General features: G+C 30.5%; 1 protein-coding gene, 1 long non-coding RNA gene and 1 pseudogene across 9 annotated transcripts; 1 reads left to right on the top strand and 2 right to left on the bottom strand.

Moving 5' to 3' along the window:
* Window positions 1-8,984: 8,984 nt before the first annotated feature.
* On the top strand, window positions 8,985-14,055 carry LOC114178776 (polygalacturonase At1g48100). The gene is made up of 7 exons (XM_028064866.1): window positions 8,985-9,555; window positions 10,579-10,710; window positions 11,445-11,669; window positions 11,825-11,869; window positions 11,963-12,170; window positions 12,744-12,934; window positions 13,411-14,055. The coding sequence occupies exons 1-7, from the start codon at window positions 9,139-9,141 to the stop codon at window positions 13,801-13,803; spliced, it is 1,611 nt and encodes a 536-aa protein (XP_027920667.1). The 5' UTR covers window positions 8,985-9,138; the 3' UTR covers window positions 13,804-14,055.
* LOC114178777 lies at window positions 10,576-14,764 on the bottom strand. 8 transcript variants are annotated; one of them, XR_003603377.1, is made up of 6 exons: window positions 14,644-14,750; window positions 14,316-14,406; window positions 13,579-13,746; window positions 12,694-12,858; window positions 10,838-10,926; window positions 10,576-10,719 (listed from the first exon to the last, which is right to left on the bottom strand). It is a non-coding gene; the product is annotated as an uncharacterized LOC114178777 (long non-coding RNA). The 8 variants fall into 8 exon arrangements; XR_003603379.1 differs by having other exon boundaries at window positions 10,838-10,904; window positions 12,690-12,858; XR_003603373.1 differs by having other exon boundaries at window positions 12,690-12,858.
* Window positions 14,765-20,293: 5,529 nt separating this feature from the next.
* On the bottom strand, window positions 20,294-25,388 carry LOC114175432 (annotated as a pseudogene).
* Between the last annotated feature and the right edge of the window lie 1,884 nt (window positions 25,389-27,272).

Below are 27,272 nucleotides of genomic sequence, written 5' to 3' on the forward strand. Positions count from 1 at the left end.
GCATCTATAGATATTAGAACCACCTTCATAATCGGATAGCTGATTTGATCTTTATAAAATTACTAACTTGAGCAATAAAATCAAAATTACCAATACACCATATCAATTCTAAGTTTGGCCTTATATTATTGGGTTAGGTTCTCAACTTTATGTCTAAAAGAAGTTTAATCTAATCAAACTCATTTGATCTTACTACTTAATCTAAATGGAGAGAGATTTTGTTAGGTTAAAAGAGAGCGCTTAAGTTGCGGTCCTTGCGAGATAAAATTTTTAAAAAAAATTGTATATTAGACTTCTGTGTAAATAAAATTACGATTTTCGCTTTCTTCATTGTGATATCAGAAATTTTGATAACAGGTTCGCGACACATGACTTCTATTTTGACGGGTGGGATCACGAATTGGAGGTTTGTGAAATGAGAAATCGGTCTCAGAAAATAATTTAAATTTCTCATCATTTTGTCCATACTGCACCCATTTTCTGACATATGTATACCCGCAGTTATCTTAGGCTTTAAAAGCCTGCTCTTGGTTTCTCAGTTTCCCAACAAAAAGTTTGTTTTGTGGCTTAGTTTTGAACTCATAACTGAGCAGCAGAAACCTAAAAGCAATAGACTGATGAGGCCTGAAATGTCCGTGATGGTCCCTGCCACATGCCTTTTCAACTACACGCTCATCAATTTCAGATCTCACCATCTTCACTTAGGATCACATTCTATAGATATGCCTGCACAGACAAAAACTCAATATTCCATGTCAAAATTTAAGGCTCTTGTTTTGTGTATCTGTTATCTATCAGATCGATGCTATTTACTTTTTCACAATACCTTAGGAGGGAATTTCTCTCTGCCTTTTGGATCACCTTATTGTTACGATCGAATATTTATCGTTAAACAAAAAATTATAACTATTAATCAAGACGTAACTCTTTTAATTTAAAAGTGTAACATTTTAAGTATTATAATTTGATTGTAACCTGACCTATTTTACTTCCTTTATATGACAATTGATGCTACATACAACATTTATTTATAAGGAAAAAGTTATTTTGACACTACCATTCCCAAATAACTATTATTTAACGCCAACTTATTATTTAGATAAAAATTAATTTATATGAGTTGTCAAATGATAGTATTAGTGTCAGGTGTCAAACTACCACCGTCCTATTTATAATAATTCAGATACCAAAAATGAAAAAACTCAAAAATGCAAAGTATAAATCTAAATTCTTTAGGTTCCGAATATTTGAACATAGACTACTGATTAATTCCCCCATATAAGCAAACAATGAAAAATGTTACCAACTTGTTTTCTCTTTTTTAACACAGATTTTTGGTTATTATTAGTATATCACACTAAGAGTCTAAAACTCATGGTCCCCTACTTTTTTGTTCTATAAGCACAGCACATTATATAATAAGGTTTAAATCAGTGATGTAGGTATGGTTTTAAACAATTGAAAACACAACAATTTCAACTGGTATGGTAGTAGTAAGTGTCGTATCCATGATTATTATGTAAGAAATGTTGTTGAACAGGACAAAAATCAATGTTGTTTTGATTAAACAATGATACCATGTTTTTTGTTAAAAAGTTTTGTTATTAAAAGAAGCCATTGTTGTTGTGCAGGTTCTTCTTCAAAACGTTCTAGAACATATTTGGTGTCATAGTTTACTTATTATGGAAGCTCTGATCTAAAGTGACACGATGAACATTCCACGGAAGCAAAAACTAAAAGGGCACATGGATGTGCATAATGCAGAGTAATGATAGCCAGAATGAAGTTATTGTGTGAGTGTGAGAGTGTGACATTTTGAGCCGTGGGATAAGGGTCATGTTACAGGCCAAGAATTAAGAGATTAGATTTCGCTCTTTGAAATTATTGAGAAAGCAAAAAAAGCTTTTGGGGCTCAAAGTGATCCGTGAATATATATTGCTAAAATAGGTTTTTGTATTCGATGATCAACACCAAGGCCTATTGGGATACAAACAAACCGATGGGGACAAAACACTTTTGTCTCTAGTTTTTCTTTATTTCTTTAATCAATATTTTGAACATCATTCACATGGACAAACCACACTTTCTTCCAACTAAAAACTCACATGCACCACAAACTGTACCATCAACACCAACACCAATAGGGTAATTTCAACTAAGTTCAGGTTTTCGGTAGAGTTTTTAAAAGGAAAATAATATTTTGACAATTTTTTTTTACGATAGATAATAATATTTAAACAATTTTAAAAGAAAAAGTTATCAAAATTATTTTCCTTCTTAAAATTTCAACTAGGATTGCCTTCGGCATTGCTCAATTAATAAAGTGAAATCATATCTGATTTTTCGAAAACCAAAACGATTTAGTTAGTCTTGAAATTCTAGAAAGATCCGTGAAGCAAAAGCTAGAAAAGGAAGTAGCTCAAGTGTAGCACATATTACACAAACTTTTGCATTCATTGTTTTGGGAATGAGGAATCGAATTGTTGTTATAATGAACCAATTCCTTGGGTGTCCTTTTGAAAAAAACCATTATGGCATCTTCATCTTAAGAAGAATGATATCATGTATGGACTTTCCACATCTATGTATATATGCTTTTTTAACCAACCACACTCTCGTGCATCCCAAGATCAATGGAAATGCAATGCTTGCTAACTTTTGTTTTTAGTTAATCAAATTTGAACCTTGTTTTTAACATTAATTCTTGAGAATCCCAAATGAGTGAGGTAGGGTGGTGAAAATTGAGAAAATTGGAAAAGAAAAAAAATGGAAAATCAAATTGTGTATACTAAATCAAAAGAGTGAGATTATCATTAATTATTAATAATTTTATTTTTTTTATTAATTTAATACCATTTTTAATTATTCATTATTATAATAAAAATATAAATTTTAATACAGAGTAAAAAAAGTTTTTTTTTTCTAAGTCCAACAAGATTAATTAGATTACTACCTTAGAAAAACATTAAAGAAAGGAAATTTTATGGTAAAACAATAAATTTATGATTAAAGCCACCCAATTTGTCACATTATAAGTCTTTTCCGTCTCGAAATTATGTCTTTGGATTAGCCACCAAAATTAAAAACAAAAAGTTGGTGGATGTATATGTATACTATCTTTTACCTTCTAATTTTCTTCATTAAAAATTATTGTGCATTATTTAGGATAGAAAACGACAACGTGGCCCTACCATTAACGAGTTGCACAGTATTTAATGAATATTAATCTATACTCAGATGCATAATTAAACAAATTTGTATCCAGGGAAACAATAAGAGACAAAAACTTTATTTTTAATATGTGTGTATTATATTATATTCAATTAAAGGACATATTTTTGTTAGAAGGATACGAACAAGTTGTACTAAATTTCAACAACATTTAACAAAATTAAGTTATAACTTTTTAAAATATTTTTAAACAATTAAAATATTTAATAGCACTTATGAGTGTTGTTAATATGACATGATTAATTTTAAAATCTGTTTGGTAAATTTGAGTATTTCTCAATTTTAATTTATTTAGTACTTAAAATTGGAGTATTTTTCAATTAATTTTTTATTATTTAAATGTGTGATACGAGTGTAATATTATCCTATTATGTATGTTATCTCTGTAATCAAGTAACTCTTTTTCCACTACATTAAAAACAATAGAAATCATCATATTCGTCTTACATTAACTAAAATATTAAAAGAATTATTTCTTAACATGTCACGTCAACCAATTAATGATAAAAGTAAATTATGAAAACTCAAGAAAAGAATATAAAAATTATAAACACTTAACATATAATTTTTTTTAATAAAATTGTAACTAAAAATATTCAAATTTATTAAAGCTTAAAACTTAATTAAATAAATAGTATATTATTTTGTTATCGTGAAAGGCTGCATGTAGCAATTTCTAAGTATTTTAACGAATTTAATAAAGTCATAGTTTGTTAGCTTAATATTCCTAAAATTATGTGAATGAATTATTAATTTAACTATTGAATGTGTGATGGAATGATAATTTAGTTAATAAAAAAAAGTTTGAGTTAGTACTTAAATATATAAAAAAAAATTATGAATTAATTTATAAATATTATAATTTAATAGCAAAATAATCACTAATATATATTAAATTAGCCTTGAAAGTACACCTTAACAATGAAATCATCTCGCCAAAGTTAACAATATTATAACTTTTACATATTTAAATTAAATTTTCCATTCTTTTGTTGGTGTCTTACTCTATTGAAGTATTATTTATTTTAATATATATATATATATATATATATATATATATATATATATATATATATATATTAACCATCAAATAAATTAATTAAAGTATAGTTTGTATCAATTAAGATACAATTTGTGCCTTACACACACAATTGGTTCATAACAAATAAAGTTAAAAAAATTAATTAATCTTATTTATTTTATGATAAATTTGAAATTTTGTAACCCATTCTAAGTTATCACTTAGATAATTTGACTTACATTAATATATTTAGTTCTCAACTTATTTTATATTTTATTGTAATATAAAGTGAGTTACTCGACCCACATTTTATTTATTGTAGTTGAAAAAAATGTTAGACTAAGAAAATGATTCAAAACTTTTATAAAAAAATGAATAATGGCCTTTAACTTGAACTCATTCCGCTTAAAAAATTAATCGAATATAATTCATTTAACTCACAATTTATTGGAGATTTCACATTAATCAAAAATAACATAAATTTATAATATATAAGTGAGTGCAATCCTCAAATTAGGCTTAAAGTTCATTTTTTAATATGGTATCAGAATCATATGAGGTCTATTCTAGTCAGATTTGTTGTTTGTGAATCTATCATGTCACTTTTTATTGGGTCGTCATTAGACCACTCATTAATGTTTAGTTTAGTCTCATGCTAGAGATGTATATGTCCCAGTATGAGACAAATTATGGAGATCTTATATCGACTAGAGATAAAACATATTTACGAGATATAAGTGAGTGCAAATCTCATGTTACTAGCCGATTTTAATTTTGTAAAGTTGAGTGGAATTTGTCACTTTTTAAGATGATATCTTTGTCGGTGTCATTCGTTATCGGGTTGCAATTGGACTATCCATTAATGTCTAAACCTATACCGTGAGAAGGTTGTGTTGAATATCTTACATCGACTTGAGATAAGTATATTTAATGTATATGAATGATTTAAAGTTTGATTATTAAGTCAGAGTCATTTGAAGCCTAAAATTAGGCCCAACAAATTTATTTAAAGTAAATTTGTTTTTCTAATTTAATTGAACCATAATTCAAAATATATTTATTTCGTTAAACTTAATTTGTGGAGTATCAAATTATCTTATAGAGTTAAATTCATTTAGAAACATTTGATCTAAATAATATGGAAGTAATAATATTAATAAAATAGGTACATATTTGACAAATAAAAAGAAAATAGTTTGTAGGCATATGAGTATGTAAGAGGTTGGTGGAAGGTCATATAGGAAGGAATAGAAGTAGTATTTTGTTTGGGCCATATTATATGATTGATAAAGGGATGGCCACAGTTGGAAGCATGAAATTGTTTATCACATACATAGTTGGTCGTTGAAATATATTCACAAATAATGGATGAGAAGCAAAGCTAATCATGGTTGTGTGCGTGAAGATGAAGTTCACGAGAAGACTTTATAGTTCACGAGCACACATCTCACAAAAGACGGCTAAGAATCTTGTGTGGTACTCCTTCTTCCCCACTCTCTCATCTTCCAAGATAATACAAAGTAAAAATCAAAATTAACCCAATTAATAATAATTGTCACTTAGAACATGTATGAGATAATAAAACAATATATCTTTATATCCCACCTGCCCTCTCTATAGACATAACTATGTCGATGTCTGGGGTTGGGCCCTGTTTTGTAAATATTTGTTATAATAGATTATATATTGTGGAACAATTTTGTATGTTAATATAGATAAATTAGTTAGTAAATGATAGATATATTTAACTAGATCTATAAAAGATTATAATAAGAAGATATAAGATTAAAAAATAATAAAGGTAATTTTTCATATTTTATAAATAAATTATAAAATTCTTAATGTTTTACATTAATAAAATGATTTATTTAGTAAATATCCAAATTAATTCCTAAAAGAATGAATGTGTTAACTTATACGTTTTTTATCAATTATGTATTTTACGCATAAATGTTTTATAAGTACAGATCCAGCTTCTCATATGTTTTTGTAAGATAACATTTATTAATGAACAAATGAAAAGTTTGAAGTAGATTCACATATAGAAAACTTATGCACTTTACTACGTTTAAGTAATTAATACATTGAAAAAAAATATTAAGTATGTTTATTTATTGAACCAATTGTATTTTATATAATTAACCGTCTCTGTTCTCTTACCATGTCCTCATGTTTAGGAAACATGTTACAATTGCATACGTGGGCACAATCAAATTGTGCATTTTGGGTATTAGTAAGAAAGTAATATATTTTTGCGGATAAAATAAAAAATAAACAGTTGAAAGTTTCGAATTTTACTATGTATAATGCACATTTTCGAAAGCAGCAAAAATTTGTCACGAATGTGAAAAACAGAGTAACATACAGGTAAGAAAGGTACCATAGTTGGTGATGGTTGAATATTATAATGTGGTTGAACTCAAGTTCATTGTGAGTTGTCAAAAAGGAGAAATGTACCTAAATTTTCTTTGCTTATATCTTATACCTCTAATTTTTGGGATCATATTATTTGTAGAATTTATTCCCCATGTAAGTTGTTCTGCGTTGTCGTTTTGTCAGATAAATTTTCATGTATAATAAGATCATTCATTTTATAATAATTACTTCAAAAAGAAACCAAGACTGATTTGTAACAACACATAAAAATTTAATCTCTGTTTATCATATATTCAACAGTGAAACTGATTGATGAACCATTATAAGAAGATTAATGGTCATGTGAGGATAAAGAAATGGTTGGAAGCAAAAGAATAGAAAAAAAGTCAATGAAATTACAGATAAACACTATTGAGTGACACTATGAAGCGGTGGTATTTGTGTAAATGTGTCACTGCCAGTTTACTGTACAAAGAAACTCACAGGGAATGAAGCAAACACATGTAAATAACAGAAACCCATATTTGATGTTTGATGATTGCATATGATAGTCCAATGCACCTCGTGCCCATCATTGTCACCCAAAAGAAAAAGAACATATATATTTTATAATCTAATTTTGATCCAAATGTAATTTTTAATTTATCAAATAACTTGAACAATTTTACCCCAGATGTGGTTGAATGTTAATTAATAATATGACTACAGTAACATAATATTTCAGTGGCACTTGTTGCCTAGTACTTTACTTCAATCTCACTTCACGTGACTTGTATAGTTTACATTAATCAGAATTTTCCCTTCCACCCAGTTAAGGATATGCAGAAGAAAATTTCTGTGCATATGTGACTCTTGATGGCTATGTAAAGCGAAATTGATCCTGAATTATCTTTGCAACAGTCACAGCGTACAAACTAAAATTCAATATATGCATGTAAATGAAGAAATGGTAATTGTTTGCAGAGCGGAAAACTCATTATGCAGAAGACGTACACATGGTGGAGGGTGTGAAAGAGAAGGAGAAAGAGAAACTTTGGTGGTGTAGTTCCTTAAATTGAGCAACAGTGAAAAGAAATGAATGAAAATTGATTACGAGATCCAACTCTGAATTAGGTTCAGTAATTGATACATTAAACTAATGTGACCCCCACTCACATTGGGATTTTGACATATGATCTAATGAAAGTGAATTTTCTTGTTCACTTGTCTGATTTTAGTGAACCTTTTTCTATGCAATATATTTCACTTTTTTCTGTTTTGGGGGCCTCAACAGATATGAGAACCTCACGCACAGAAATTCGTGCAGGAGGAGCATGATATCGTACTTTTTCTTTTGTTGTTATTCATGTGTGTGTACAGAAAATGTTGTGTTGCATAAACATGAAAAAAATGCTGCAAATCAGTGGGCGTGAAGGATGGTTTCACACAAATCCATCCTTGCTGGTACAATACCTTGCTTCCTTTTTTTTTTTATTCGTTAACTTCACTTCCCTCAATCTCTTGTGCTTCAGCACCAATTTTTTTCCCTTTCGGTTAAATAAGGAAAAGAGGAACACAAAATGCTTAATTGGAGGGTTTTTCTGACCACATAGCTGTGGCTCATGGCTTAACAAGACAAAGTGACAGAACTCTTGGCCCGTGAAGGTTGCACGTGATCATAAAAGACCTGTGACAATTTGTGTGCCATTGACACCTTATAGACCCATTCACGTGGTGTTTTTTGGTTTGGATTTCCACAAAATCTTGTTTTATGAAATTAACAATGATACATGTTTAAAAATTAAGGCAAAATTTGGGTGGAGGAAGAATCAAACAAGTTAAATGAGAAAAAATGACGAGGGTGGTAAATAGAATCCACATCAAGTTGTGAACTTTATCTTTGGCTGGTGTGTGAAGCTCTCTCATCTACCTTTAACTTGTCTTGTTACCTAGTGTCATTCTGTGATGCTGAAACATGCTGAGGAATATCTTTGTTTGTGTTCACTTTTGTAATTTTGGATTTAATCTAGTCACAATAATGGTACTGTGATGAGGTTAAGCTAGGAAAGTTTGACAGATAGAGCAGGTAGATTTGGGCTGAGAGTTCCTCCAATAGGGTAATAATGAAGGGCATGCACAAGTCATGGTTAAAAAACAACACCAGTCCCCTTAACTGTCGCTTTGTATGGTCACATGCAATGACATTGTTGTGTATGTGGCAAGAGAATAGCAGCTCCAATAAACAAATTCTAACCAAAATTCACAAAAAGGAAAACAAACTAATTAATGAAAGATAAAAAGAAGAAGAATTGAGAATGAAATCATAAATGCCTGGCATTTTGAAGAATATTTTAATACACTTGTTTTTGCCTGCACAATTATTATTAGCCTTCAACTCTTCTCCTTATATAAACAGAGCCGTCACTTGTTTTTTTGGCAACAACACAAAGAACCTCTCTCATCTCTCTGTGTTGCTCTCTCACCCCTCTCTCTGCTGAATTTCTATTCACATTTCACCAGAAGTTACCAACATGAGTCCTTTGAGTTTCAGAGGTTTCACATACCTGTTTCTCATTGTATTTCTCATTTGGTCTTCCAATTTTGAAGCCTGCATTGCAAGAAGAGGCAAGCACTGGAGGCATAGCACCAGGGATGATGCATCACCTGCTTTGTATAAGAAAAAAGCAAAAAGTTATGGAAATGGTCACAACAAAAACCATGGTGGAGGATCAAAACCAAAGCCTCCATCATCACATAAAGCCACCCCAACATTACCAAAGCCTCCACCTCATAAAACCATTCCCTCACCACCATATCCACCACCATCAAATGAAGATACCCCCACAACTCCCCCACCAAAACCTTACAACGGAGGCCATTCTTCCTCCACCACCTTCAATGTGCTAGATTTTGGTGCCAAGGGAGATGGAAAAACTGATGACACAAAGGTAACTCTTTCAACCTCTTAATCTAACTTCTGCTAACTAGTTAACATGTAAGACTCAGAATTTTCAGTTATCATAGAATTCAATGTTCCTTGTACAATTCAGGGAACAGGCATAGTTATGATGAAATTTACTGGAAAAGGGGGTAGTGGCCAAGGGGGATACAGTTTAGGTGGTTTGTGGTTAAAATTTTCTAAAATACTATGTTATTCAAAACTACTTTTGTGCTCACAGTTATGCTCATGTAATTACAAATGTCTGTAAAAAGTGAAGTGGCCCAATTACTAATAATGCAGCAATTACATAAATCTTCAAAGTTAAGGTTATAAATTTCAATTTAAAACATTCCCCATTTAACAAGGCTTTGGTTACGGTTTATGTGAGAATTTTCCTTTTTCTAACTTGAAATGATCTGGGTCCAACTAAACAAGTCCATGGTAATTGGTAAAAATAATAGGCCATGAGGAGCATAGGAAATTGTTTTCCCTGTCTTTTCTGTTTGTGGTGTTGCTCTTCTTCACTCTTCAGTTAGTAATATACCATTAAACAAAGTTTACAGTGACGTAGAATTAGAGCAAAATATATAGTGAAAAATACAGAAAAGTGAAGACACCAGAACAAGCCAAATGGGTGGGACCTACTTCAAAAATGATTCTCGTTACGACAGTTGAGTCACATTTTGTACAACAATTTTTAGTTTATAGAACACACACCAGTGATCACAACTCCACCCATTATTTAATACAGTGATTTTATTAACCCAGAGAAAATTTATTTAAATTTTGAAACTATTAAATTTTATTTGAAGTGTTAAAATTCAATAACGACACACATTAATGAAGTTAAGAAAATATTATGAATCCATCAGAAATTGTTCTGCGTTATAATATTTTTATAATGTTAGTGCATTTTAATTAAATTGCTATCTTGAGTTGGTAGTTGAAATATATTTTTTTATCATACTCATTATTTTATGTGGAAGTTGGTACTGTAATTGAAACAACTATACATTGAAATTGAATGCAGGCATTTCAAGCGGCTTGGGCTGAAGCTTGCAAAGTAGAGGCATCAACCATGGTGATTCCACCAGACTACGTCTTCTTTGTGGGGCCCATTTCATTCTCGGGCCCATACTGTAAACCCAACATCGTTTTCCAGGTAACATATCTACATAGAGTGAAAGTAGCAGGAATGAACAGAGAGAAAAAGAGAAAATAACAGGAAAATAAAAAAAAGGAATGGAATTAAAATGCTAAAAAAAAAAGTAAAAAAAAAAACATGATACCCCACTAGTGTGTTCATGAGCCGAATGTGATGTGGCATCAGAAAATAACATCAACATTTCTGTCATTCTGGTATAGACAGAACACATGCCTGTCATTTTCGTATGTTGTAAATGTAGTTAAAATGTTAAAATTAAACAAAAATATATGACTATGATGATAAAGAAGGTATATGTAGTTTATTTAAAAGAGTTCAAGAAAATTAATTACAAATAACATTACGTTTTCAGGAAGAATAAATTGAGTAATTTCCAGGAGAGTTGTCTAATCAGTTTCGACAAATTAACAGAGTTGATTTTTCGAAAATTCATAATAATTGATACAACTTGTAAACTAATAAATAAAAATTAAGTTAGCAATTATGAGCTTTAGCCAAGAAATCGTACATATCATAGAAAAATATGGCTAAAAAGTTTAGCATAAAAGACAGAATTATGTGAGCAAGGACAAAGTCTTCACCACCACCACAAAATAAACTACCTCTTCCTATTATTCTTTATATTTTCACATATTTACCTTTACACGTGATTGTCCCTGTTTATTATGCATACTGTATCAACCGACAATTCAGTTGAAGTGATGCTAATAAGGTTGGTTATGATGTGTCAGCTTGATGGCACCATTGTTGCACCAACAAACCCCAATGCCTGGGGCAGAGGACTACTACAGTGGTTAGAATTTACCAAGTTGGTGGGAATTACCATTCAAGGAAATGGTGTTATTGATGGAAAGGGCTCTGTGTGGTGGCAAGATCATCAATATGATGATCCCATAGATGATGAAGAAAAGCTCATAGTCCCTTTAAACCAGACAGTACCAAGTCCACCACTGCCGGTAATTTGAAGTTTTCTATAAATTTTAAATAACAATGAAATGTGTTATAAGAAGAATGTTTTGCTAGTGTTGTTCTTACATTTCTTGCTTTGTAATTTCTTACATTACAATTTTGTTACTCACCTGAGCCTTCTATACCTGCGTGATTGTACTAGATTCAAAGTGAGCTGGGAGGAAAAATGCCATCTGTCAAGCCAACTGTGAGGACCATCTTAAACCTTTCACAGAACCAATTTGATTCATGTTTAGGAGTTATTATTGGAATATAATGGAGGTGATTTCTTTTTGCACAGGCACTACGCTTCTATGGGAGTTTTAACCCAACAGTTACAGGCATAACAATTCTAAATAGCCCACAATGCCACCTCAAGTTTGACAACTGCAATGGGGTTCTGGTCCACAATGTGAGCATATCATCCCCTGGGAACAGTCCTAACACAGATGGAATTCACCTTCAGAACTCCAAAGATGTACTGATATATGGCAGCACTATGGCATGCGGTAAAATTTCATCAACTTGTGCCACATTTCCCTTTCATTTGACAATTTATTAAGAGCACAATGTAGTTGATAGGGACAAAATTAAAGTGAAAATGAAAACTCAAGACAAAAAAGAAGAAAACTGAAATAACTTTTATATGCATGTTCTATGATTCTTAAAAGAGCGTGGCATTATCTTATCCTATCCACAACCAGATTGGACACATAGCTACAAAAGGAAAATACCAATGCCTGCTAGTCATAAGCTGCATGGCACGTGTCAACAGCAAAATCAACACTGCATCATCCAACTTTAGAGTACTCAGTTCCATAAATAAGAGCTTTTGTTTTTTCATTTCTTCCATCACTCTTGTCTTATTGGAATTATAACTTCTGCCTCACATTCCTCTTCAGTCCTCCACACACAATTGAGGCTAGCATATCCAGTGGTCCATTACAAGTTACCTAAACTTTGGGGTGGGTTGGGGAATGATTGCAAATGGACAAAAAATAAAAGTAAAACAAACTATGTAGACTTACTGACATATATGGTCCAAGTTGGCTCACTGTATTTGAATTCCAACTATTGTGCAGGAGATGACTGTATTTCCATACAAACTGGATGCTCGAATGTTTATGTTCACAATGTCAACTGTGGACCAGGGCATGGAATCAGCATTGGAAGTCTAGGAAAGGATAACACCAGAGCCTGTGTTTCAAACATTACTGTCAGAGATGTCAACATGCACAACACAATGACTGGTGTCAGAATCAAAACATGGCAGGTAAAATATAATAAACGCAATGCATTTTCCAAGATTAAGCTCACAAAGCAAAGTATATGTTTCTAAGTCAAACGGAAAACTTGACTCCAAAATCATTTTATACCATGAAGTGGTTATCATTTTAAAGAATGGTCATTACAATGAAATCAATAATCTGTTAACTGAATTAGTTCTGGGAGCACAAATGAGTACACAGGAAATCGTTTTAAATCTTCAACTGCATTTTACATGATTTTTCAGGTAACATGAGAAATTACCAAACTTAATAGCTACTCTAAGATGCAGTGAAAATTGTCTTTTCTTGTAGCCTACGATCCAGTTGATCAAACACTTGTGTTTCTTTTAGCAACGCTGAATATGATTCAATCAAATGTCACAAAGTTCTCACTCAACCCAAATTCTGCCATCATTTCCAGCTCTAGAACATGATGAAAATTATGATCTCTAACAAACTAACATGTACATCTGCACTGCAGGGTGGGTCGGGCTCTGTACAAGGAATACTATTCTCAAATATACAAGTTTCTGAAGTTCAATTCCCAATTGTGATCGATCAATTCTACTGCGATAAAAGAAACTGCAAAAACCAAACATCGGCTGTTTCTCTGGCTGGAATCAACTATGAAAGGATAAAGGGGACATACACAGTTATGCCAGTGCACTTTGCCTGCAGTGATAGCCTTCCTTGTGTAGATGTTTCTTTAACCTCTGTTGAGTTGACACCAATTCAAGAACAAAACCATCTATATGATCCCTTCTGCTGGCAGACTTATGGTGAATTGAAAACTCCAACACTCCCACCAATTGGTTGTCTACAGATTGGGAAGCCCACAAACAATCGGATTCAGACAGATCACGATTTATGTTGATCAGATATAAATTAAAATGCTTAGCCTGCTAGATAAAGTATGTATATTATAAAAATCCTACTATATAGGAAATTTTCATCATTAGGGTGATACTGATTTATCATTGTGAGAATATACCGGCCCTGCAATTAGCAAGAGGTCTAGAATAGTATAATAGGTAGCCTTGTAGCTGTGGCATATGCAAGAGCGTGAGATATTATTATACGAGTGTTAGCATTTATGAATAAAACTATCGTTTTTTGCACGTCAGCACTATGGAATTTCAATCAGAGAACAAGTCAATACAACATAATATGCTGTAGTCAATCAGCATTTTGTGTTGCCAAGGTTACATTGGCCATATTTGTCTGCAAGTTTTCACAAATTCAAACTATGGCAGCTATATACAATTTAGAAACACACATCAGTTTTCTGAACTGTTTTTAAAGCAAAGAAAAATTAGTCATGCATAAACAAACACGCAGAAATAACATCAAACATGAGTAGTGCATAGTGAGAAGATTTCAAAGTACTTATTTTGAAGTCCTAGGAAGCTTTGAGGCTGGTGTAACTTGTATAGGGTGTCTGAGCTCCAAGGTTAGTTGAGATGCAGAACTCGATTTCCTATAGAGAAAAGGAGGTATCTTTCTCTATTGTAACATACCTCAGTCAAATAATTAAAATTTAGAGCTGAAAACACATCATTCATTTGGTTCTTGCTTATGAAGTAATTCTTAACCCTTAGTTATCAGAAAAGAAGATAGCAAGACAGCAGAACAAAAAACTACAAACCCTTATTGATTCAGTCTCTCTCTTTATTGCCTTCTAAAAAATCAATTTAAATGTTGTTCAGAGAGATACCTGCTAGGGCAACCGCTCACTACGACTGCAAAACATAGAGGGACTCTATAGTTTATTAAGAAACTACAGGAAAAATTCTTTGCAAAAGATGAGGTTTTTCAAATCTAAATTATGATTCCGGATTTGACTGTGTAAGATACTAGTACTTCTTCTACCGTGCAACGCACGGGCACTAAAATTTTAAAATTAAAAACTATAGTATATTTATTAAATTAATTTAAAATTATAAAAGTATAATTAAATTTAAGATATATATTTTATTTTATAAAATTCAATAACGATCTTTTAATTGATTTTATGACAAAAAATTATTTAAGTTATTTATATGTATTTTTAATAAAATGTATTGTATATAATTATTTTAAATAATATATTAAGATTGAGTTAATTAAAATTAATAAAATCAAATTCAATTTTAAATTAAATTTTGAGTAAAAAATTAGAAAAATGTAATAATAGATTTCGTAATAATAAAAAATGATGAACAATATAAAAATGGTTGAGTAGACCCTATAAAACTACAAAAGTTAATGATATAAAAAATGTGAAGAATATACGTTATAAAACTATAAATAATATAAACTATATATATATATATATATATATATATATATATATATATATATATATATATATATATATATATATATAAATAGTAGATTATTTAAAAGTATAAATGTTAAACGATGCAAATAAAATATAAATAATAAACAATCAAAAACTATAAAATGTAGATCACGCAAACAAATATAAAGAATAGATTCTGCAAAAATACAAAGGTTAGACTTAGACATTTTGTAGACTCCTCTATTGGAGTCATTTTTTCACAATTTTCTTGAATTTTGAATTTCAAATTTAAACTTTGCTTCCATATTTTATAGTTCTTTACAATTTAGAATTTAAATTCAAATTTTTTAACTATATATTTTCAATATTTTCACAATTTTTTTACATTTTGAATTTCAAATTTAAATTTGCTTTCATATTTTTATAGTTTTTTACAATTTAGAAATTTAAATTCAAACTTTATTACTATATATTTTAAATTTTAAATTTGACGATATGGATCCTAATTTTAAAAAAAAATATTGAAACTAAAATCATTAATGATTTTTATATTTTTAGAAGTTTTAAAAATTTATAATTTTCGCTTTGTAATATACCAATTGTAGTACACCGATGTCCATGTTATAAAACTTATTTTTTAAATTACTATTTAAACTTTTGTGAAATGACAAAAAATACGTGAAAGTTGTTCAAAAATAATTAAAAATTTAATAAAAATTTTTTAATGTTTTACAATTTTTTTGATGCTAAATTTTAAATCTAAACTTTGATATCATATTTTTACCATTTTTTACTATTCTAAATTTAAAATTTAAAATTTGTTACCACATTTTGAATTTTAAATTTCCTGTATTATTGAAAATCTAAATGTTAATTAAAAATAAATTCATTACTTCTTTTTGAAATCATTATAAAAGGAGGTAACTTATCTGTTTTTCTTTCTTTCTTTATATATATATATATATATATATATATATATATATATATATATATATATATATATATATATATATATATATACTATTTATTTATTTTCATGTTTGATTTTAAATATAATTTTATACCAAATAAATAGTTTTTGTAAGATAATAAATTTGGATAAATATAAGTACCATATTTATCTTTCAAATTAGATATATTTTTTATTTATTTGGTAAAGTTTAATTTTTTTTTTTACTTTAGATTTCAAATTAAAACTTTATTATCATATTTTTATGAATTTTTACGATTTTGAATTTCAAATTCAAATTTTATTATCATATTTGAAATTTCAAATTTGACAATATGTATCTTAGTTATATAAAAAAATTGAAATTAAAATCGCTAGTGATTTTTATATCTTTAAAACTTTAAGAATTTATAATTTTCACTTTGTAATAATACACTTATGTATATGTTCTCAAAATTATATTTTAAATTAATGTTTAAGTTTTTTTGAAATATGAAAAATATGTCACGGTTGTGTAAAAATAAAAAAAATATTATTCTTTTATGAATTAAAGTTTCAAAAGTCAGTCAAAACCTCTAAAGAAAGTAATTGAACCATTTATCATACTTCATCTTTTGTGCAAACTTTAAAATGTATAAAGAGAAAGTAGTAAAAAAGAACTTACTTATAAAGTTGGTATACAATGAACATGAAAACTAGGAAATGAGAAACGAAAAAAATGTGTAGGAAGAGAGTAGTAAAAAAGAACTTACTTATAAAAATTTGGTATACAATGAACATGAAAACTAGAAAATGAGAGATGAAGAATATAATATTATTAATGAGAAAGAAAAACAAAAAACACGATTGGTTATCCAATTAATACATAAGAAAAGGAAAAGTATGTTGGAATGCATTTGTGATGGGGGTTAAAGTGTGAGAAATTTTTAAATTTGAAATAGATGTCTTTGTCTAGTCCAATTTGAATATTAATATTAATATAAATAAGTACAAATAACATTTTAAAAGTTATTATTAATAATAATATATTTTACGTGACATTTACATAAGTTTGTTTCAAGAGTAAATATTGAACCACATGTTATTAATATTTTCAAAATTTTAATATTAAGTCATTTCTATTTTCAAAATAAACTAGTGCTATACCCGTGCGTACGCACGGGTGGTGTTTTGTGGTTTTTTTTCTTTTAATATTGTATTTTTGATAGAAAAAAATGTTAATTTTTTATGTAATGGGTATTTTTTTTCCCATAAATATCGTTACAGAATATTATAATTGGGAAAAGTAATATATATGAACTCTATACGTCAAAGTGAATTTAACTTTTGTAGTTATGTTTTAAAATATGTAATTTAAATTGGGTTATATAGGAATTTAGATATTTTAATTCTTATATTTATTTGGATTCTAAGATAACAGACAACATTATATGATAAATAGTATGAAAATTGTTACACTTTTTAAATGTGTTATTTTAGATCAGTAATATTTAGACACAAAAAATAATAATTCTCTTATAAAACGAATAAGTAGTAATCTTTAATTAATAAAAATAAATAATAATAATTAGTAAAGTATAATAAAAGTAAATATTACTAATGTGTGTATTTCAACTTATCATATATTTTCCATTTTGCTTATTTTTTAAAATTATATTAAGGAACCTAATATAATTATGGATGATAAATTTTAACTTCATATCATAATTTTGCATTAATTAGTATTAAAAATAAATAAAACTTTTTTGTTTTCGTTGTAAATAATATAATTCTAATTTAAGGAGGTAATTAATTATTATCAGATGTTTCCGGAACCGTATATTTTATTCAGTTTTTTTGAAGGAACAGCATTAGACTTTTCGTTTGGTTTCATTCTCAGTTCAGTCACAGTTCTTGCCTTCTCTGGTCCGCTGTGTGGGTGTGGGAGAAGATGTCATTTTCGGGTAAATACAGCTTCAAAAATCTGTTCCAAAACTCCATATGCTTGCTGTATCCGGGTGATGTAAGTAGTATTTTACTTTTGCAGTTGATTTGCGTTATTATAGTTATATAGCTTTTTTGCGAGCTTTTATTTTGTGATCGGTACTTGTATTTTGTTTGTATTGATCTTTGAAATATTATTGATGCATTATTTGTTAATTTGTCTTACATGCATGTCTCATATTGTCGTTTCCTCGCATATATTGACATTGCAGGGGTTTAGGGATTTTGAAGATGGTTTTATGCTTGAATGGGGAAACAAACTGACTCTTGGGACCAATTATTTTACTGACCCAATGGGCAATGTTATGAACTTAGAGTCTGAGGAAGATCTGATAAGAAAGGAAATTTTTCGAATACCACCTTATTTCGAGGAATTTTATGAACTGAGAGACTTGCATTATGTCTGTACTGTATTTTGTGGTGATAGATATTTTCGACTGAGGATTTTCGACCTACAATGGACTGAAATAGAATATTGAGGTCTAGCTGATAGTTACATTGCAGAAGAAGATTTGGTGTGGTCTAGGTTCTTGTCTTCTTTCAGGATTCTCTTAACTCCCAAAGAGGTAAATGTGTAGCATTTATCATTCTTGTTTTGTGTAAAAATAACTATTTCATATTTTAGTCTAATATTGTATGATTTTCGGAATGCAGTCTACAATTAGCTTGGATCCTTATTTCCACCTATTCTGGGAGAAGAAAACAACTTTTGACCAGGAGATGGAGTTTGTTGATCCAAATTCTAAAACTTTCAAGTTTAAGTTTCATGTGACCCCTAATGCAACAACGATTTTTTGTGGTCCGATTCGGAAAATGTTCAAGTACTATAATCTGAAGGATGAAGTCTACTTGCATATGAGTTATGTATCACTGAATGTTTTTTTGTATAGGTTATTCTCAGTGGAAGGAATCGAGATTGCCCATACTACAAATGATGCATCTTGTTCTGGTACTGCAAATAATGTTGAAGATGTTGCAGAAGAAGAAAGTGATAATACCTTAATAAAATGTTTGAGTGCTTATGATGTTGGTGCATCGTCGCTGGTATGACTCAATTTTATTTATTACAGTAAAGTTATTTGATCTTCTATTATATTTTGCAGTTACTTATAATCTTTTTAATTCCTCTTTCAGTATCTGAATGCTTCTTTCGTTGCCACTGCATTTTCGAGATCTAAGAAGGAATACCTATTATCAAATGGTAATGGAATGTACTGGCAGTGTTCAATTAGATGGGCTCAGAGATCACGCACTAAATGCTATCTGGGGTGTGGATGAAGGAGATTTGTCACGGAAAATAAGTTATGCGTTGGTGATAGGATAAAGTTGGAAGTTATGAAAAATGAAGACAATTTAATAGTAGTTCAGAAAATTTAGTGTGTTGCTGGAATATTTAACTGGAATGTTTAACTTATGTATGATGTGGTAATATTTTGGTGCTCTTTACACACAATGACATATTTTTTTGGTTGGCACTTGTATTTTGTTATGTATGCCAACGTTTTATTTAAATGGATGAAGTATGGGTTTCTATATTAAACAATTTTGTTAATTCAGCTAATGACTAATGGAATCAGTTTATATAATTGTAAACCTTCATTTTGGATCACGTGTTGTTATATCAATAAATGTTCCGGATTGAAAAGAAAATTAATTTCCAATAAATAGGATTAATTCGAGTGATTAATTACATTTAGAAACCAAAATGGAACATTACTTAATAACCTATATTTTAATAGTTGATAAAATCTGCAAAAACGAATATTGGGTTTCTACAACGTAAATACGTTTCACGCGCATTGATTCGTGTATATGGTTATGTTTAATTGAATTTATAACTGTGTTGGTGAAAGTGGAGGTGGCGGTGGTGTAAAAAGAAAAAGAGTTCAGTATATAAATGCATTCTTTATTGAAAATGACTACGTGTCTACGATGGTTGGTCTTGTAATAAATGAGGACACAGTTTTTAGTTGGAATAACTATGTCATCCATTTCTGAGACAATTAGCTCATGCAACAATTCATATGATGCCGAAGTTGTTCCTTTTATCAGGTATCATCCTTTTTTTTTGTTCTTTGTATCTGAAACTGTATAACTTCAAAGTCATTAGATAATGGACATGGAATTTCACATTAATTTCACATTAATTTTTTATACATTTTGAAAGACTTCTTTAAATACAACATTTCTCGTTGAAGACAATGATTTTTTGTCAGAATCATGGATTAAAATTTTTAATCCCGATTTGCTCTGAACCCTAGAAACTGCGACATATAATTGATCATGGCTAAAGACTGGTTTTGGCAAATATAATCCAACCGAACACAAAGATTGCCCATGTGATTTGTTAATTGTCATTGCATAAGATAACATTATAGGAAATTGCCTTCTGATTAGTTTGAATGGCCAAGGAGATTGAGATGGGGACATAGACATACGTGGAATGTAAACTTCGTTACCCTTTCTATTTCCACTTAGAATCCTTGCTGTTATTACATGTTTTTGCAACCTTGTAATAATTAATCTGCTTCCGTTGCACAGTCCCTCTGATTGATCCAAGTTTCTTAGCAACATTATAGGAGCTCCGATTTTGAGGGTTATTTGATGACTTGGTAAGCCTGATATAGTTAATGAATTGTATCTGGAGTAATAACATCATATTCATCGTTTATTGGATTATCTGTCTTATCAATTGTATCTGCACTTAGGTATTCTTGTTCTTGTCCTGCAAAATAGTCATTGTATTAGTTACTGCATATATAATTCATATTCAATATCTAACATATGTGACTAAGAGTATCCTAATAATTACCTAGAATTAAAGATAATATGTATTTGTTGATTTCTTCTACTGTTTCTATTCTACTGGCCAGTATAGCTCTGCTCTGCAGGAAATTATCATTTGTATAGTTCTCCAATAGATTAGGATATGTGCTTAATACAATAGCTTCAATTGGATCGTTAAAATTAGAGATCAAAAATTCTGGTGGTATTTCGATATCCACAACACCATCATTGGGTTCGCACAACATACCATCACCAAGTTTTACAATCCAATCGGAGAATTCCTGAATTTCGGATGTTGAACTTCTTTGTAAACCTGGTTGTAGAAGTCTCATGTTCTTTGTCAATGTCAAAACTTGACAATGCTGCCATAGGTATGAACCATTGATTGTTGCATGTACAATGTCTGATCTAGTACCTCTAGGAATGATAGGTAATATCTGTCTGAAATCACCTCCAAAAACTACTACCTTTCCTCCAAATGCTAAATTTGGTTTCATTTTGTCTTTCATTATGTCATTTAAGGTTCTGTCTAGAGTTTCAAAAAAGAATTTGTGTGCCATTGGTGCTTTATCCCAAATGATAAGGTCAACTAATTTTAGTAGCTCTGTAGCTTCAGAACCCTGTTCTATGTTACAAATTGAGTTTTCCATGGTTGGAATTGGAATTTTGAACTTTGAATGTGTTGTCATTCCTCCTGGTAACAATAAAGATGCTATATCACTTGATGCAACAGTTAATACAATTTTTCTCTTAGATCACAATGCTAAAGAAATAGTTCTCCACATGAAAGTCTTTCCTGTACCCCCATAGCCATATAGAAAGAACATTTCTCCCACATTTTTAATAACAGCTTCAGTAACTTTTTGAAATATGTCCTTTTGTTCCCCTACAATTGTAATTCAGATATTAATTATTCAAAACAAAAAATGTACTCAGGAATTTTTAATTAGGTTATACCTGTCATGCAATCATAATTTTCCTGAAATACATTTGCTTCAGTGACAGGATTATAGTCAAGTTTTGAGTACACCAATATGTTCCCACATTGAGCTATAATATAACCATCTGGATATGGCATTGTTGGAAATTGTTTTAGGCTTCTTCTATTAGTTTGTAGGATCTCTTCAATATGGAATAACGTCAAGTTTCGCAATATATCATCTGATAATTGCAGTTCTGCATTTACATACAGTGACTTAAGTCTACATTTTGCTTAATTCAGTAACTTATTTCTCTTATAAGTTTAGAAATTTAAGTGAAACGTACCTGGATTGCCAGCTTTTATTCTTTCCCTATATAATATGTCATCACATAACCATTTCCAAGTTTTTTCCCATAGATCTAGTGGTTTGTTAACACTATTGGACAATAGCATTGTCACGAAAAGTTTCCTTAGATAATTTTCACTGCCCCAATCTTTGGCTTCTTTGATTGCTTCTACATATTCTTTATCATCTGCTAAAAATCCCAAAGATTCACATGCTTCTCTAAAGGTTGAATACAATATATTGTCCACCGTCCTGATATCTTCATAAGATAAAGGACCTTTGACAACAGTTAGCATCCTCCTTAGATAGTATAATTCACCTGTTGATGGTGGAACCCAAATAAGTCTTCCAATTGTGTTCCCTATTTTCTTGGGTTTCCAACATCTGTCTTTCTTGACATAGACAAATTTTGACATAATCTCTGGGTATGTCAAAGTTCTTGCCAGTTCATACTTTTTATTACATTCCATCCAACTTGTGAACATTGATTCTGCGACAGTTGCTTTTCCTATGACTTCGTCAATAAACTCATCATCTTTAAAGTACACTGATTGTTCTCCGGGAAGATGGAAAAATAATCGTTCAATAGCTGGATACCTGCCATGAATAGGAAATGAAAATATTCTCCAACAGGCCTTAGATGGTGATATATATCTACAATCAAGATATTGTTTAATTTCATCTCCTGACTGGTCATGAAGAGAACATCGATTGGTATTATTAACTATAGCAGCTGTAATTCTGTCATAACCCTTGTTGATGTATTTGAATAAGTACTTAATTGAAGTACTTCTGTTGCACCATTCAACATTGATATGACCTTCATATTTAAGTAACAATTTAGGATTATATGGAACCACAGATCGATTGTCTAAAGAAACATGATTCTTGACCACACAGACTCCATTGTCTCTTCTTCGATATTGTGGAAATCCATCTTCTGAAATAGTTGTACTACTCTGAAATTTTTTAGGATAAAACCGTGAGCATTTCCCATTCTTCATGCAAGGAAGGGATTTATTTACTACTCCACAAGGACCATGAATCATATGATCCTTCACACATTGATGTAGTTTTGGATTTTCAATTGGGCACGAAATTTCTGCTAATATTACTTTATCAATATCATCAGCGGTTGGATATTTGTCATTTTGGTGCATAAAAAGAAGTAGATGAGCATGAGGTAGACCACGCTTTTGGAATTCAATAGTATACATGTCTGCATTGTAAATTCATTCCATTAGTATATCAACGAACAAAAAAAATTTTAGGTTATCAAATAATAGGAAAAAGAGAATATACATCCAATGACCTTGCCCAACAAATGATTCTTCGTAAGATCTGCTAGAAGATTATCAAATTTTATTCGGAAAACCCTTGCAACCAAGTCTGGTCTATCAGATGCAGATAAATTTTGATGTGATAAAATTCTGTGTATTTCAGGCCACTTCGGATTGCATGTAAAAGTAACAAACAAATCTGGAAAACCAGCATTACTGCAAATTGCCATTCCATCAAAATAAAGTTGTTCCATAAATAGTGTCCCACCAACAAAAGTAGAAGGTAGTACAACTCTTTTTCCTTTTGTAGATCCTTCTTCTTGGGTACTTGATTTTGATTGGAAGAGGTTATCGTACTTGTCCACTCTAAGCTTGGACTGGTTTTTTCTTATGAATGATAACCTTTCAGACTCTAGCATAGTATATCCATCAACAACAAATTGTTGGAACAATCGCCTAGATCTTAGTAGTGTTTGTGCTTCTAATTCTCTACTCTGAATTCGGAAGCAAAATCATTCCCTTATTGTCAAGCGATTTCTCTTCATGTTTTTTGAAGTACTTGTGACTCGATGATTAACATCATGCCTATTACCATCTTCCCCATATGAGAATAGTAAAGGATATTAGAAGCCTAGGTAGCTCGTGTGAAGTTCGTTAATTCTCTGCAATTTTCCACTTCTATTTTCCATTATGATATCTCTTGGGGAAGCATTGTCAACGTCACCAACTACTAGTGCTGCTACTTTTGAAACGCTAGGAATATTATATAACCTTCCATCCTTATTCCTAGCAGCAATTAGCCTTAATTTAAGGTCATGGAAAGGTTGTTCTCTGTAACGGTCTCTAGCAACTCCAAATAATTTGGCATGAACATTGTATTCATCTAACATTTTTGTTAATTTTTTTACAATATCTACATCAATTTTGTTGTCATTGCTGAAAATTAATAGAATCTTAATTAATACAACATCCAAAATATCAAATTGGTATTTTAAAGAAACTTTAGCTTCACGTACCTTAAAGATTGGATTTTGTTGTGTGTTTCATTTTCAGTATCATAAATATATAGTTGGGCAAACTTAGGAATTTGTCCTACAAGTGGGAGCAAACTACCTATTCTATGACAAGCTTGGCCTTGGATCCTTAGATTGGGTGGACCATGACCACTGTTATAGCTGTTATCAACTTTGACACCTGGTGATGTAAAAGCAAACATCATATTATATGTACGAATATGTTGTTGGAAATTTTTTCTTTCTTTGCTGTTGGAATCAAACAATAATTGCTTCAAAACAGTAGGAGCATCCTTCAATAGAGGTAACTGCACTTTTCCATTTCCACAACACAAATTAAACTTTGAAATTGCATAATGTTTATGCTTGTCTATCCTTTCTTCATACCACATGTATGCTTTGCAATAGGGGCACGTGTAAATTGGGTCACCTATATCTGCATAGGAAGTGAATGTGTATTGTTTATTTAGTAAATAGTCAAGTAAGGATGTAATTAGTAATATCTTATCTTTCGTCAAATTGTATGGAATAGTCAGAGTCTGAAGTTGTATATGTTTTTTGCTTTGGATGTTGTTGTCTGCAGTATCTGCATTAGTATATGAAAATGAGATGCAGTTAAGGAAGACTGTTCACAACTACTACTCTTGTTCAATGAGCATTGATTATCTTTTTCCTGCTCTGAAAAAACCATCTCAAACCTAGGCAATAGATTTTGTCGATGAGAAACATTACTATCTGGAACTGCATGTGTATTTTTATGACATTGTACTCTTCTAGAAGTGTTAAGTCTTCCTCCAGGCAAAAATTGAGATGTAACATCAGACAGTGGAGTACACAATGTTCTACCATGTTGGCTTTTAGAAAATATACCACACTGTTTAACACGTTTCTTAGTCATCCTGTTTTCTTTTAATATCATTTTTCGCTTCAATCTTGCTTGGGCGCAAGCAATCTTCAATATTTTTTTTATCAGCCTCCATTCCTGTGTTTTTTAACATCCAACACAATCACTTCAGAAAAAATTTAACAAAATTGGATTCAAATAAACTCAACAATAAATGCATCTTGTAAAATGTATAATTATATTTAGGAAGAAAAAAAACACCTCAAGGCTGTGTAGTATTACTTTTTTATTTTCATAAACATTGGAGTAGTTTCATTCTTTTTGTTGCTTCTGCAAATTATCATCCCTTCATTGCAGACCACATAACTTAGATGTTTATGCTGTAGTTATTGCAATTAGTCAATTAAAATGGCGCCAAATAAAAAAAAGATTGGATTTTTTTGCACATAAATCTATTTGATATATTGTCGTGTCAATTTAATGAAATTAGTATATGCAATGAGTGCTTCGTATTTTTTTGGTTTTTAAAACTTAAACTAAATAATTAAAAGGTTAGAGTATTAATTACACTGACATTTCATTACCAACCGTCATTTGAAACGATAATTTTTTTTTAAAGTTTAATATTTGTCATGTCCTTCGAGTTCTTTGGTTTCCATTGTCCAATCATTCTGCACTGCATTTCTCAAATCCTTTCCAATGGCTTCATCTTCCCAGAAGGCCATGATGTACTGCCATCCATTCTGGGTTTCAGTCTTTAATCCAACTAAGGTAACTTTTTTATTTCTTTGCTTTAAAGTATGTATCATCTGTTTTCAACCACTGATATGAGAAAGCAAATGCAAAAGGTGAGTATATGTAGGATTTATGCAGAGCAGCCATTATAATATGCATTTTGTAGAGAAAATATTATAAACTGGAACCCATTTGGAAAGATTGTTTTTTTTCTGATTTATTATATGCACAAATAAAATCGGACACTTGTAGTACATCCATAATGTTTCATTCCTTAGTTCATACATATTGCAGGAATACATTCAATTTGACCCTGCTTTCGTTGTTTACTGGTCAAAGGAAGTTAGACACAATCTAAACTACTTAATGGACCCAAGAGGAAATAAGATAGTTGTCCGCATAGGTCAAACTTCAGTGCTTGAAAACTTCTTTTGTGGAGGTTATGAAATAGCAAGTTTTTACAAGTTCAAAGACAACTATTTTGTTGCAGTCAAATACTTAGGAAATAGGGTGTTTGACTTAAGGATTTTTGACATAGACATGACTGAAATACAATATCCTGCCCCAAAAAATCCGACTGATGTCCCACCAGAAATCCCATTGCCCAGATTCTTCAACTGTTTCAATGTCAAATTATCTATACAATAGGTAACATTATCGCATACATATAATTCATATGTAACTGGTTTACAATTATTTCAGTATAAACATAAAGATTATTTATTTATGCTACAGGAATCTATAACACTTGCTGATGCATTTTCACGGTTTTGGGGTCCAACATTTGCGTCTGATAACTTTGAGATGATTGACCCAGTAGGAAACATCCACGAAATTATCATTGCAAGAGGATTCTTGCATATGCGTTTTATTACAAAGGGAATTCCACAGTTTATTAAATACTATGATATCAAAAATGATCATGTAATGAGGCTAACTTACATGGGAGATAAGAAATTCATAGTAAGGATATTTGATATGGCTGGTGATGAAATCACTTACATCAACAAATCAACTGATACTTGCAGTACTACAATGGAAAGCAATGATGAAAATCCTTTTTACTTTTCAACAGAGAAAACATTAACTAAAAACGATATTCGCTCATCATCACTGGTAAGTTGCATTCCTTCTGAAATGTTTTTGTTACATGAATTTATAAAATTACTTGACATATTGTGAATTTCATTTACAGTACTTGGA

The sequence above is a fragment of the Vigna unguiculata genome, chromosome 3 (assembly GCF_004118075.2).
Source record: "Vigna unguiculata cultivar IT97K-499-35 chromosome 3, ASM411807v1, whole genome shotgun sequence".
Lineage (NCBI taxonomy): Eukaryota > Viridiplantae > Streptophyta > Magnoliopsida > Fabales > Fabaceae > Vigna > Vigna unguiculata.

What these genes read in the sequence shown, in the direction of transcription:
- LOC114178776 (XM_028064866.1), top strand. Translation starts at nt 9,139, where the DNA reads ATGAGTCCTTTGAGTTTCAGAGGTTTCACATACCTGTTTCTCATTGTA. An exon ending in AACCCAACATCGTTTTCCAG is followed by an intron (nt 10,711 to 11,444) that starts GTAACATATCTA and finishes ATGATGTGTCAG; the next exon opens with CTTGATGGCACCATTGTTGC. An exon ending in TGGCAGCACTATGGCATGCG is followed by an intron (nt 12,171 to 12,743) that starts GTAAAATTTCAT and finishes ACTATTGTGCAG; the next exon opens with GAGATGACTGTATTTCCATA.